Raw genomic sequence first — 13,311 nt, forward strand, 5'->3', positions numbered from 1 at the left:
CTAAATATTTTCTTGATCATTTTGCTGAAAGTGCTGAAAAAAAGTTTGCATGGTCCTGAAAATGAACCCAAACTTATCGCTTCGTTAAATGAGACAAAACAATTATTCCCAGAGTCATCCTTTTTAATAGATTGTTAGAAAAAAAACACAAAAAAAATAATATAATTAAACAACCCATTCAGAATTACATGTAGCTACCGAATCATCTGTGGATAGAAACACAGATGATATAAGGCCTTTTTCCTTATTTCCAAATTATTAATTAGGATTTTGCAACCTTAGTTTGAATCTGCACATATTCCAAATTAACACCATTTTCATCTGTAAGGCATTTAAAAAATTAAATGAACATTACTGAGTTTACCCTTTAAAAATAAAATTTGGATTTTTTTAGAAACATTCAAACCCATAAGATGATCAATATAACAGTTTTTACAACGAGAATCCACTACACAGTAGCAAATGATCCCGTAGAAACATACCAACTTTGGTACACATGTAGCCCCGTCGTTTGTTGCACTGTGAGGGCTCAGTGATTTGGACGATGATTTCATAAAGTCAGTTCTATTTCTTTCTCGTGTTGCCGCAGACAAAACTTTCATTTCTTAGAAAAATCTGAAGGCTTCAAAGCGGATGTTCTACTGGTTCTGTTCGGCGAGGTCCCGGGCTTCTTTCACAAGCTCCGTCAGGATGGAGAACATGGAGATGTCACTGGGCCAGAGGCCCATTTTCTGAATCTGAGACAAAAGCAAATAGAGAAATGACACAGAAACTGAAACAGCTGCTACTTTACTAGGCGATTTGAGCTTTGATTGTGCCCATTTGTATATTAAAGCGACAAATACCTGTTCGCCCAAATATTCCACATCCAAGGCCAGCTGAAGACGGATCTTGCTGTCGTCTGTCGGCCCACCGTTGATTCCTGTTGTGACAGCAGCGCTCGCACCTTTTCTGGCTTGCTTTAAACGCTTCAGACTGTCTTCCATCTTTTTCACTGAGCTCAGCACTTCTGAGATGGTCTCGTAGTACCTGAAAAAGAAAAGAAGAGTTTTAACCAAAAGACTGAATTCACGGCATGGGATATTCTTTCTAGTAGCATAACAACCTCTTTGGGTTATTTTAGTTTCATGAATGTATATATGAGACTTACTTCTGTGTGCAGTCAGACAGTGTAACTCGGAGCCATTCCTGTGCCGTTTGGGGGTTGACCAGCCCTATGGAGTCTGCTAGCAGCTGGTGCAATGGCTGTAAAGCGTTGTCCATGTATGCCGATGCTCGTACTGGTGGGTCCTTCACACGGAAAAGGTCATCAGGAACAAAAAGGCAAAATGTTCGAAGAGATCACAAGTGTGAGCTGATGGTATGCGGGGGAGGATCCACCTACTTTATTGGTCCTGCGGTAGAGTCGCGGCACCTCAGAGGCGCTCTTCAGGAAGCGGCAGGAGCGTTCAGTCAGATGCTGCGTCATCCTGGTGTTCAGCTTCGGAATGCTGCTGGACAAGCGAACCCTGGAGTCTGTGAGGGCATCTGTCAGACAGAGCGCTTGTAAAAGTCCAGGAAGCGGCGGTTTCCACGTTTTTGTACTTAATATTCCAGTTTTGAAAGGGATCATTTTTAACATTTCTTGAGAAATGCAGTGTTTTTCTGTGACTGTGTGCTATTTAAGATGTGGCTCATGCACACTTCTGTGATTTTTTTTCCACATGCAGTGAGTCATTTCATATAAGCTTTGATAAGTAAACTTTCTTACTTTTTGCTCATGTATCTAATAAATAGTATCTAGTAGGAGGCCAATTAAAAATGTATTTGATTGGTATCATAAGTGGTCTCCCTTTATAAAAGAATCAACTAGAAAGAGCACTACTTCAAATGTTCGCAAAAATGAGAAGCAAAACATGAGATTCAAGGACTTTTCTGATCATCTTCATAATTCATGAGCATAAAAATATAATAGTTAATTACATGGGTTTGAATTTGTTTACTTATTTATACACATCAAAAAAATGCGGCTTGGGATAAAATGGTAAAAGCTGGTCAAACCGATCCAGAACTAAAGAAAACAATAAGTAGCAATTTTATTTTTTCACTTGGGATTAATAAAGTATTTTTGATTTTAGCAGAATACTACTTAAGTGAATGTTTAATTACGTTCAAGGAGTGTAAACATCCCGAGTTTTTCATAACTAAATAAACTAAAACTAAAAAGAAATATAAAAAGAACAATGAAAAGAAAAAATGTCCAAAGATTTTTACCTTTCTGTCATATTCTGACAAGAAAAAAAAACTGCTCCAACTGTGCCTTGTACACCCAGCTTACCTTCTACAACAGCAAAGTTTTTGATCCCGATTGCATCTAATCGCTGTCTGACCATCTCTGACAACTCTGGGATCTAAAAGAAAGAAATAAAAAATTACACTGAAGTTTGGGGTTGTAATGTTACAAAATAGATTGGAATACCTACAAAGGAAAAGCAAATACCACAACCAGAAATGTACCACATTTTATAATGGAGGAAACATCTGGGTGACCCTTCTGTATTGTTTTGTTTTCAGACCGCGTGTGCACACACCTTCTCCTGCAGCTTCTGAATGTCAGCTGCAATGAAAACCAGCTGTTTGGTGGACAGAGCTGCCGGACCGCCGCCCTCGCTGCCGCCTTCGTCCAGGGACGTTCGGCTGGACGTAGAAGAGGCCGAGCTCGGCAGGGGTCTGGTCGGCTCCTTTGGAGCCTCGATGGCCGGGGTTCTGGTCAACGCCTGTGTAGATTGACTCAGTGAGGTAAAGCCTGGACAGGGTTGCTCTTCTTGCTCCTCTTTCATTTCCGCATTTGGCTTTACCTCATCCAGAAACGTGGCATATCGCGAGTACAGCTGCAGAGTCAGCTTCCAGAAGCGATGAGCCAAAGGTGACAGGTAGACCTTGTCCGACCAGCACCTCACCAAGCAGGACCACAACACCTCAGACACCTGCAGGTGGAACAAACTGCCAGCTGGAAAGGAGCAAAAACACAGGGGCATTGTGGGAAACGTGTGTGGCAAACACAGCCATTTAACATTTAGGCATGAACTACCCACCTGGTGCTGCTTCTAATCCGTCTCCTATGGTGTTCTCCAGGCGCCCGGCAATTTCTTTGTACCTAAAAAATGGAGGAAAATATTCAGAGTTCGGAAGGACAAAATAGTATGAGCTCAATGTTTGCACCAGCACAGATTCAAAAACGCTCAACAACACGAGCGTGGAAATTTTTGACTTCCCGGAAAAGCTTAGCCGTGGAGGGTTTGGGTTGTGAAATGTGGACAAGTGCCGTGATCTTTGCTCTGACATGCAGAGATGAACCTGCATGTTGTGCATGTGTCTGTGGGAGGACTTCTGTACTTTTTCCCCAACCTCACCAGCAGCCATTCTTCCAAGGTCTGCTGTCATAGCAGTGAGCAACGTTCAGTAATTTGTTGACACAGTCTTCATTGACATTTAGTTTTGAGTCACTCGTCTCTGTGAAACTATCAGCCATAAGTCATTTCCCAGACTCTGGTAAAAGCGGGTTTTGTTCGTGTCGTGAGCGCCTTCCGAGTTGTCTTTATCGGCAGAGAATGCTGACAGGCTGTTATTTTAATCGCAGTCTGTCTCTCTGAGCCCTAAAGAGCAAAGAAACGTCTATTTAACAAATTACACACTTAGCACAATTTTTACTTGGACCCAAACTCTGACTTTCACATGCACTCCTGCTAAATTTATTCCCCTCAAAAATTATTGGTTTAGTAAGAATTGAAAAGAAATCCCTGAAATCAACAATTTTACTTAAAAAAAATAATCATCTAATAAGTATTGAGTACATATTCTTAGCTTTTGGGGTAAAATAAACAAACTTTCCAGGTTTTAATATCATGTCACTTTTCTTCATTTGATCATGTTACAACCAGAAATTTTGTGGTTTTATTAGGATTTATGTAACACATCAGCATAAAATAGTCAATGCTTGTGAAGGGAAATGAAAATGACACATGCTTTTACGACTTTTAAAAAAGTGTGGCGTATTAAAAATAAAATCTAATCCAAAAAATATTGATATCAACTGACATGAAATCCTTATATTATGAAATGCGTTTGAGATTAGAGCGCAAATGTTTATCTATTTTTACATGACAGCACATTTGGAGAAAACTACAACCACAGAAGACTTTCACTGAATTTCTTGCCGAAATCAGGAGAAACCAGGATTTTCCATTATTCTTGTGATCAAGGAAAAGTAAATTTAGAGATTTTTGTTCTCAATGTAACTGGAGGAGGTGGACTGAAGCTTACTCATTGATCTGATTCACTCAGTGGATTAAATAATACAAGACCAAGTTACCTCTGTACACATCTTCAAGATATTACATTTCAGGTGACGATTTATTTGTGTTTTAAGGAGATGAAAAAGTGCTACAGCAAAACATTTGCACAGAGAGCCAAAAGTGTTTGCTTCCTTATGTATCTGACATTCACCTTCAGGATGCTAAAAAGTCATTATAGGCAAAACACACATTTTTTTAAAGCTTTGTTTGAAAGTGAGTGAGTTTATTTTCACTCGGCGCCATACAGCCTGGCTCTAGGTGTGTGAGTGTGGTGTGTATTCAGTAACAGATCTCCAGGATTAATAAAGCGTTAAACAAATGAGGGGCATATTTACCGAAGCTGAAAGTAGACAGGCAGGTTCCATTTGTTGTTGAAGCTGGTATACGAAGGATGAACTCTCAGTCTCTTCACACTGGCCTGAGAACTGCACTGCTGCTCGAAACGCCGGACAAAGTCCATGCTAACGCTGTAGCGCTAAGACACGGGGGAAGAAGTACAGATCAGATCTTGAAGTTTATGGAAGACGCCAAACTTCTGCTATAGAGCGTTTTGAACAAAACGCCAGAAATATTTGCATACCTCGTAGAATATCTCAGGGTTTCCAGGGTTGAAGATGTAAGCCAACCTTTCCTCTACTCCTCTGATCATCTCTGGCCACACAGAGTTCACCAGAAAGTCATAACCTGGCACTGTATCAGCCTTGTCACTGAGGGCGAAAAAAGGCCAAATGAAAGCTGTTTTCACTGGTTTACCAAGTTGTTGTCATTATTAAGAGTATGTGGGGGGGTTTTTTCGACTGGAAAAAAAATAAAAATAGAAAATGCACAGCAAGTAGTGCCTACTAACCAACCAAATTTTTGTATTTAAAAAATACAAAAAGAATGACTTCATGTCTAATTTATTCTAATTATAATAATACCTGGATATAGCTCCTCCAGTCACCTCTCGAAGCAGTCTGCAATGGTGAGGAACAAAGTCCAACAGTCTGGAGAACATCAGCTGAAGACCGCTCGGACTGGACTTCACAACTTCTTCTGCTATAACCTGGAAAGAGAAGAAGACACATTTATCCAGCCTGCTCCCAGGTACAATATAAAATTAAGCTAAGGTCAGGTCAAAGATGTGCACCTGGTCCATGTATGGTTTGACCAGCACTTGTCCCACCAAAGCCTCTGCGTCTCGGGTTTTGTCTATGGTGGCGTACGTCCTTAGGCAGTGGCGCACCATGTCCACGTTTGACGTCTGCAGACCCTCGATCAACAGGCCCTCCAGGGACTGCTGCAGCATGGAGGTGATCCCCGCAATGCGCTGCCAGAACACAACAAACTGCATCTAAATCAGAGGCCACCACTGCTTCTTTTTTTTATAGAACTTCAACAGACACATGAAGGCTTTTATGGGTAATCAGGACAGACAAAAAGAGAATCAAGTCATTCGATCAAGTAGTAGAGAGGTTATTAGTTCATCTATTGTCTCTGTAATTAACCGTATGACACTTACAGGTCTGACTTTGTCAAGCAGGGGCATGCCTTTGCTTTGCACAGCGTGAAACTGAAGCTGGTTGAATTCTGTTGCAATCCGCTCCAGGATCTGGCCCGCTAACAAAGGGCTGTTCACACACACAGACACACCATCACTCATGGGGACATACATATAACCAAGCTAAGCAAATATTAACCTCCAACACTTATTTGCCTTCCGCAAAGTCAGTAGGAAATTAATACTGAATCAATATCATTACTGTAATAGAAGCCTTGTATAATTTTGGACAGCATCTTCTGTTTGTAAAGTGTGAACCATGCTTTGTTCATCAATCTACAAGAGCTCGAATGGAGAGTCTGTTCTGTTTTCCACCTGCTGATTTCCAGAGAACTGGAGTCCTTTGAGCTCTGCGAGTGGAGAATCTTCTCAATCTTCTCCACCGAGCGAACCACCTGAATCAGCCTCAGTACGCACACCTGAGGGGCAAAAACGAAAACGGATCATTTCACAAAGTGGAGACGCTCCACTTTATTAACTAATTAAGCAGTAGAGAAGTAGAATCCACAGAGAGTATCAGTGTCTTTTCATTTTTTTTTCTAACTGAATTTGCCCAGTTTGCCGCAGACAACAGATGACTGTATTACATTACAGATAAAGATCAGATATTAGGAAACGAATCCAAACCTTTTTTTTCTGCAGGTCTTCCTGTTTGGACAGTTGGTTATCGATGGCCTGGATCACTTCACTCACACAGGAACGCAAACTCTGCCAGAAAGTGGGAAAAAAAAAAGAAACATATTTTGAATTGACTAAAACACACAGAACAAAGAAAAGATCAAAGCTTATTATTTATTTAATTTTTTTTATGGTTTCTTACCATAACCTCCTCTCGTAACTGTCCCAGTGGCACCGAAAGCTGATTAAGGGCTTTGTCCATTCCCACCTGAGATGATAAATAGTACTCACAACAGGAAATATCTACTTTGAAACACATATAATTCTACCTAACATCTATGTGAGGTGAGTTTATAATTTCAAGGTGTAGAATTTGTATCCAAACTTAATTGCTTCTGATGAGCAGAAGTCAGAGTCTGATGAAGATTCATCATGCCTCAATGCTCTCGATGCTGTAGGAAGTTCTCGAAAACACAGTGAATTTAACATTTCACTGGTAAATATAGATTTTTGATCAGAGCAGAGGGGGACAGATGAGGCCTGTGTTCATTCGGACACGCTCGGATAACGTGAGTGATGGGCAGATTGATGTTTCACTGAGCGTTTCTTACATTCTGATAACGACATGGAAACTGATCATTTATTGCTCAATAGCGACATCTGCTGGATCCCCGAAATCATCGCAGACATCCAAGACAATTGATCTTGATTCACTCATTCTGGCATGTGGACGCCCAATGACAGATGATCACTTTATATAAGTGATTGCTATTAAGTGACAGCTGGATGACATATATTACAATTATTTTTGAGTTATGACAAACATAGTCTGTCAAATGCAGAGCTGATGAAAATATTTTTTGGAAGGAAGTTAAAACAAGTAACTCTAGTTGAAGGTTTTGTTTAGATCATTTTGGGAAATATAGCAGGTTGTGAAAGTTAAATGGTCTTTGTACATTGATATGAGGGCAGAGAAGTGCAAATAAAGTTTCATCCCCTTCTTTGAAAATAAATTCAAACACGTTTAAACGTTTCCTAATGGCCACTTTTAGGCATGAAAACAATCTGTACTATTTACTGTGATTGTTTTATTAGTTTCAAATGAGCAATATATTCCACATTAGGTCATGCTTTTTACTCTAACACTATTTGTGTTTTGTGTATTTTTGCAAAACAAAAAAATATATATAATAATGATTAATCAACTTAAAGTCTTTACTGTAATATTAAATTAAATTAAGTGTGTTTTTTTTAACTTATGGTTAAAGAAAACATATAGATTCCACCATATATACAATGTAGAATCTATGAGGAAATATTCTATGGTACCCAAGTTTGTGTTCTCCAATTAGATTTAAATGTTTCATTGCAGCCACACAGAAAACAAGTAAAATCTTCTGAAAGAAGAAAATTTAATTAAAAACATGACAACAACGAGAAAAAAATAACAATAAAAATGCAAATCAATGCATTGAAAAGATCCTTGATCTGTTGCTGTGTCACCAAAATGTAACTTTTTGTGTTATTATTAGCAGTGGTCATCACACATGTATTTATATAAACTGCCCTGTTCTACCAATCTCTTTCCATCTGACAGTGCAACGCTGGACGTGTAGCGAAAACAACTCACCAGGTTGGTAGAGAGGTTGACAAAATCTGCATAATCCTTGTTGATGAGCTCCACCATGGCTGTTTTCAGCAGTTTGTAGTACATCTCCAGGTCTTCTCTCATCTCCTCCAGCTGGACCTGCTTTCGACACTCGGCCACAAATTGGTCCACGTCAAAATCGTCCTGGAGGCAACAGCAGAAAATGTGAGTGGCAGTTCTAACACACATAAAAATAACTAAGCTTTCTTTTGTTCATACAAAATTCTCAAACTAAATGGTATTTCAGTGGGATTATATTATAGACAAGAAATGGATACAAGCTTTTCTTTTACAAATTGTGTGACATCCATTTGTCTTTAGTCCCCTTTAGTCAATTGCAGCTGTTATTACAATAATAACTATTATTACAGTAATAACAGCTGCAAGTCTTTTGGGGTGTCTGTAGCATTTTCGCTGAATTGCATAGAGAATACATAAATGTTCAGATTATGCCTCAGATTCTCCATTAGGTTCAGCTCAGCTTTCATAAAATCAGAATGAGGATAGTGCATAGTTGTAAACAATGTCGTACAACTGCTTTTAAAAAATATAAAATAATATTCAGTGATGAAGAGTAAAAGTTAAAGCGGTGTAGCTACTTTCGGAAGGCAAAGTAAATAGAAGAGATCATGAGAACATCAATATTTAGTCCTTTACTTAAAACATATTGGTTGTGATAAAACAGGTGAAATAAATTAAAACCGCAGGCATGTGTACTTTTTTTTGGACACAGTATCAAAAACAAATCTCTAAACATCAACAGTTAACATTAAACATCGACACTTGTCCTGTTTAATGTTAAAACTGCTTGGCAGGTGCTAACCGTAGCTCTCGAGATAACGCGAGTTTAACAAACTCTCACCTTCATAAATACATCTTTATCGAAGCACAGAGAATCTGGTCCTTTCGGTAAATTCATTTTGGATCTTAAACGACAGCTCAGCACAACATTCGCGGATAAAGATGACAAACTGTCGGGTTAGCTGCTGCGGCGGAGCTTCCGCAAACATGGCACTTCCCGTGATACCACGGCGCCCTCTAGAGGCCGGGGGGTCTTCAGACGCCATTGAGGCGGTGAGGAGCGTTGTCCTGTCGCTTTACGGAGAGTTTGCTGTATTTACTTGCAATAAGTTAATTTTCTTCACTTTTGAATTATCGTGGCAACTCAAATACACTTCTGCTCTGCTACAAAAATTGCCTGGTCGTAGATAAATACGGGTAGATACCGAATTTGCTAATGTTCAAACATACGTCTTCGTGTCCGCCATCTTAGGTAGGTCAACGTTGGCAGCAGACGATTAGAGCAGCTCTTGTTGTAAACGTGACCACATCCAGAAATGCCGGTGTCCTGTTCAGCTTATGGCTGCAAAAACAGACGAACCATTCTAAGTAAACATCGAGGGATAACTTTTCACCAGTGAGTTGACGTTTGTTGTGTTTCAGTATGGTCTGCCGTTTTAAATGTAATTTAAACTCTCAAAGACATTATAGACATGCTTTGATTTTTGTTGCCAAGCAAAACATGCTCTCACGTTGTTAACTATATGCCCACTCACCGAATTATTGCTCTAATTAGAAGTAAATCTGTCATTACTTTGTTGATTTTTAAAGGTTCCCCAAAGATCCTGGGCTCAGAAAAGCCTGGATCTTAGCATTCAGAAGACTGGACTTCAAGCCATCCAATAAAACTGTCCTCTGCAGTGATCACTTTATGCAAGCTGATTTTGACAGAACTGGTCAAACTGTTCGATTGAGGGAAGGTGTTATCCCTTCTGTTTTTGCATATTTTCCAAATCATCTAAAGAAGGTTAGTGCATACATTTTTTTTTTACAGATATGCCACCTCATTTTAATTTATTTTTTTTCTCACTGATATATCTCTGTTTTCAAATCTGAAGAGGCCCATTAAAGCCAGGTCATCAAAGACATCAAGGCGTGCATTGGAACCAATCAAGGATCCCATCCCTGCTCCCAAATGTTTGGAACCTCCAAAGCCTGCAGTCTATGTAAGTAAAGTATCATGCAAAAGCTTTCAGACTTTTACTTCAAATCTACAAATGTCAACATATTTTATTTGCATTATATTTGATTCACTTGCAGAGTAGAACATAAACCAAAACGATTCAGTTTTAAAACAGTTTCTTTCTTAAAACACAAACAGTTCACAGCAATTTACAGCAAAAGTGTTGCTTTAGTCAACAAATCTTTCCTTCTGTAGGATCATCACTATGCTCTGGATCCTACTCAAGTAAAAAAAAAGCTGTCTGACGCTCAAGCACGGATCGAGGAGCTGGAGCGACAACTCAGAAATGCAAAGGATCGAGAAAGGAGACAGAAGCAAGTTTTAAAGTCACTCCTGGAACGATTAGAAGAAAGAGGAATGCTATCAGAGGCAATAGAGATCGAGCTGCTCCAGGAATCTGGTAGGTCCAGTGATCAGCTGTAAAGACTGTCAGTTCCTAGGAGAAAACATAAAACACTTAATTATCTTCTACCACATGTTTGACCATCATTACAATGAGAGGAATGAGAGGTGAGCTCCATGACGTCATCTCTTTAAAAATTATTTCTTGAATTATGAAAACACTGAACAAAACTGGGATCATATCCGGTTCCTGTGATGTTGAAGACATTCCAGGGCAGCCTAGGCTTAACTCTTGCCCCCACCAGGCTAAGCATTGCTTATTTATTTTGGTCTTTTTACATTTGCATTTGCATTTTTTAAGATCTTATAGTTGGTGTTCATTTATTTATCTTCCAATCTTTCAATAACACATAATTATCAAGTGATATTTTCAAATTTTCTGTCAACTTTAAACATTTTTAACTCAAAAACAAAACAGGCCACACCCAACCACTGGGCTTTGCAAGTTTTCTGGGGTAAAACGTTGCTTTCCCTTTAAACCCAGTGTAAACAGCAAGGGGTAGTGTGTTAAGTACCCCTTGCTGTTTAATGTACCGGTACATTAAAAGTAAAAGTACTTTACTTTAAAAGTAAAAGTACTTTTTGATAGTTCATTAAACCTGCATAGTTCTTGCAGTAACAAATATGGGACAGATTAAGTGAACCAGTGTCTGGCCAGAGCACATCAACTCTGCTCTTTACTTTATTTCACAAAGCATTTCTTAATCACAAACATATTTTTTGTCTTTGTCAATATTACTAGAGATAAGGAAAACGTCTTTTTTGAAAACATCTCTGCCTGAATAAAAACAAAGCACATGATGGACAAGTAACAAGCTCACTGTCATTGGAAAGTTTGAGTTTTAATTTTGTTCGGTACCTGCTTCGTGTAAAATTCTTCATTTTACGCTCGATTGACCTTTTTTTTTCCATTATTTTGGTTCACTGGCAGATTGACACGTCAGGCTTCAAGCGATCAGGGGGATCACACCGCTGGACAAAAGTTGTAGACGTCTTGAAACCCCAGCTGTGCTCTCCGCAAGGTTTATTTGAATGTATTCACCACTCCGCCTCAGAAAGATGATCACTCATTTCAGCCGGCAGAAATTCTGAATAAAAAGGGATGATTGTAAACTTCAAGCCTGTTGACTGGAAAAGACTCTTGGACAAATTTAATAAATCTATGGTTCTTGTTTTGGACAGTTCATGATTTAGTGTTTTGTGAGATGTGATGAATAATAATATATGTTCTGAGTCAATGTAATCTAGAAGCTGTCGTTTTTAATCTGAGATTAAATGTCTTTGCATATTTCTTTCCCGTCAGTTTCAACTTGCATGTGATCACATATTAAAACTCTTTTTGGTAAAAAAAAAAAAAAAAAAAAAAAAAAAAAAGCGTATGTGTTGTACAATGTTTGTGAAAATTTGAGGCTTCTGGAAATCTCATTCAATTACGTAAATCCAGATTATTTCAGAAACTTAATTCACTAATTCATAGTTTTATTACATACTAGCAGATTTTTTCATACTGTTAGTTCTTCATTAGTTGTAAAAGACATTTAAGATTAGAAAATGACATCAAATCAATAAACACATGTTTAATGCAGGGATGTGGGGTTATTGAAAATCATTAAAACTTGCTCAAAGGTTGTAATAGTCAAAAGGTAACTTAATCTGTCAAACCACATCTAAACGCATATTCAAATTGATTGAATATGATTGTATTTGTGTATTTTAAAAGTGATTGAGTTTTTGAATAATTCTAGATTCTTTCTCCATAATTTAAAAATATCACGTATTTCTTTAACAAAATACTTGTTTTTTTTGGTTTGTGACACTTTTTGACCTCAGTCGGTTGAGGGCAACATAAAGAGGTACTTCATTCTGAAAACATTAAGTCATTAAGTACACTGTTTTACTGTTGAAAGTAATCATTAAGTAATATTTTTGTGGTTTTGTATTCATTTATGAAATTGACCTAAGGCAGAAAAATCTTAGTCACATTTACTGTATGCATTTTAATTATTTTGATGTTTAAACATACATATCAGAATAATTAACAGTTTTTAATTTGAATACATAGTATGTATTATTTACTTAATTTATGGGGGGTTGTAATTACTGATAGTATTCAACAAATCTTTAATGGATGGTGGCACTTTTGGCAATGTTTTTGCTGTGTGGAAGATCCGTGCCGTATGTATTATCTTAAATTGATTATTTCATTATTTATACGGGCATTTATAAGGATGTATCTTGGGTGTTTTGTGTATCATGATACACAATATTCCCTGATATATTCGACGTGCAGGTATTAATGCAACCTTTTTGTGTGGCTCGTCAAACGCTGGAAAAACCGAGCGACTTTCATAACATAATATTAATAATATTATTATTTTATTATTATTTACCCCACGGGTTATGAGTGCAAGTCCTCCTCTCGGTTTGGATCAGGAAATGTGATCTCATTGGTCGACGCCGGGGGGATTCATTGTCAGGTGATGTGGAGGCAGACGGCTCGTACTACTCCTTCTGCTCCTCGGTGGAGAGCGCGGACCGCCGCTCTGCCAACCCGGATGCTGAGCTCTGCCCAGTGCGCAGCCCTGTCGGCACAGCAAGGGGCGGAATTATTTCCGGACCTTTGAAGCGCAGCTTTCCCCCACCGGCTGCTGAGTCGTCTGGCCGCCAGGCTCTGCATCCGAGCCGGGAGAGGAAGGTGGATTTAAACGCGCGGCTCACCCCAGCGCACGGTAAGGGCGCCGCTGTC

The 13,311-nt window shown here is 38.8% G+C and overlaps 2 protein-coding genes and 1 long non-coding RNA gene across 5 annotated transcripts; 1 reads left to right on the plus strand and 2 right to left on the minus strand.

The window, feature by feature from the left end:
- Nucleotides 1-111: 111 nt before the first annotated feature.
- On the minus strand, nucleotides 112-9,142 carry cog2 (component of oligomeric golgi complex 2). Its single transcript, XM_055029796.1, has 18 exons — nucleotides 9,003-9,142; nucleotides 8,123-8,284; nucleotides 6,695-6,760; nucleotides 6,502-6,582; nucleotides 6,190-6,293; nucleotides 5,836-5,944; nucleotides 5,464-5,643; nucleotides 5,255-5,379; nucleotides 4,915-5,041; nucleotides 4,670-4,809; nucleotides 3,075-3,136; nucleotides 2,838-2,989; nucleotides 2,571-2,756; nucleotides 2,318-2,390; nucleotides 1,385-1,527; nucleotides 1,151-1,290; nucleotides 846-1,029; nucleotides 112-737 (listed from the first exon to the last, which is right to left on the minus strand). Exons 1-18 carry the CDS (start codon nucleotides 9,057-9,059, stop codon nucleotides 639-641), a joined length of 2,190 nt encoding a protein of 729 aa, XP_054885771.1. The 5' UTR covers nucleotides 9,060-9,142; the 3' UTR covers nucleotides 112-638.
- On the plus strand, nucleotides 8,273-11,606 carry LOC129359869 (THAP domain-containing protein 6-like). 3 transcript variants are annotated; one of them, XM_055029804.1, is made up of 6 exons: nucleotides 8,273-8,305; nucleotides 9,414-9,557; nucleotides 9,752-9,947; nucleotides 10,039-10,146; nucleotides 10,359-10,563; nucleotides 11,497-11,606. In XM_055029804.1, exons 2-6 carry the CDS (start codon nucleotides 9,478-9,480, stop codon nucleotides 11,499-11,501), a joined length of 594 nt encoding a protein of 197 aa, XP_054885779.1. In that variant the 5' UTR covers nucleotides 8,273-8,305; nucleotides 9,414-9,477; the 3' UTR covers nucleotides 11,502-11,606. The 3 variants fall into 3 exon arrangements, with proteins under 3 accessions (XP_054885779.1, XP_054885778.1, XP_054885776.1); XM_055029803.1 differs by lacking the exon at nucleotides 8,273-8,305 and adding an exon at nucleotides 9,168-9,214; XM_055029801.1 differs by lacking the exon at nucleotides 8,273-8,305 and having other exon boundaries at nucleotides 9,192-9,557.
- LOC129359871 (uncharacterized) lies at nucleotides 10,193-13,122 on the minus strand. The gene is made up of 3 exons (XR_008605961.1): nucleotides 12,956-13,122; nucleotides 11,425-11,653; nucleotides 10,193-10,599 (listed from the first exon to the last, which is right to left on the minus strand). It is a non-coding gene; the product is annotated as an uncharacterized LOC129359871 (long non-coding RNA).
- Nucleotides 13,123-13,311: the final 189 nt, after the last annotated feature.

Source organism: Poeciliopsis prolifica, unplaced genomic scaffold (genome assembly GCF_027474105.1).
Source record: "Poeciliopsis prolifica strain line A6 unplaced genomic scaffold, Auburn_PproV2 SCAFFOLD005, whole genome shotgun sequence".
NCBI lineage: Eukaryota > Metazoa > Chordata > Actinopteri > Cyprinodontiformes > Poeciliidae > Poeciliopsis > Poeciliopsis prolifica.

What these genes read in the sequence shown, in the direction of transcription:
- cog2 (XM_055029796.1), bottom strand. Translation starts at nt 9,059, where the DNA reads ATGAATTTACCGAAAGGACCAGATTCTCTGTGCTTCGATAAAGATGTA. An exon ending in TCAACCTCTCTACCAACCTG is followed by an intron (nt 6,761 to 8,122) that starts GTGAGTTGTTTT and finishes TTATCATCTCAG; the next exon opens with GTGGGAATGGACAAAGCCCT. An exon ending in TCTACCGCAGGACCAATAAA is followed by an intron (nt 1,291 to 1,384) that starts GTAGGTGGATCC and finishes TTCCGTGTGAAG; the next exon opens with GACCCACCAGTACGAGCATC.
- LOC129359869 (XM_055029804.1), top strand. Translation starts at nt 9,478, where the DNA reads ATGCCGGTGTCCTGTTCAGCTTATGGCTGCAAAAACAGACGAACCATT. An exon ending in TTCCAAATCATCTAAAGAAG is followed by an intron (nt 9,948 to 10,038) that starts GTTAGTGCATAC and finishes TCAAATCTGAAG; the next exon opens with AGGCCCATTAAAGCCAGGTC. An exon ending in CTCCAAAGCCTGCAGTCTAT is followed by an intron (nt 10,147 to 10,358) that starts GTAAGTAAAGTA and finishes TTCCTTCTGTAG; the next exon opens with GATCATCACTATGCTCTGGA.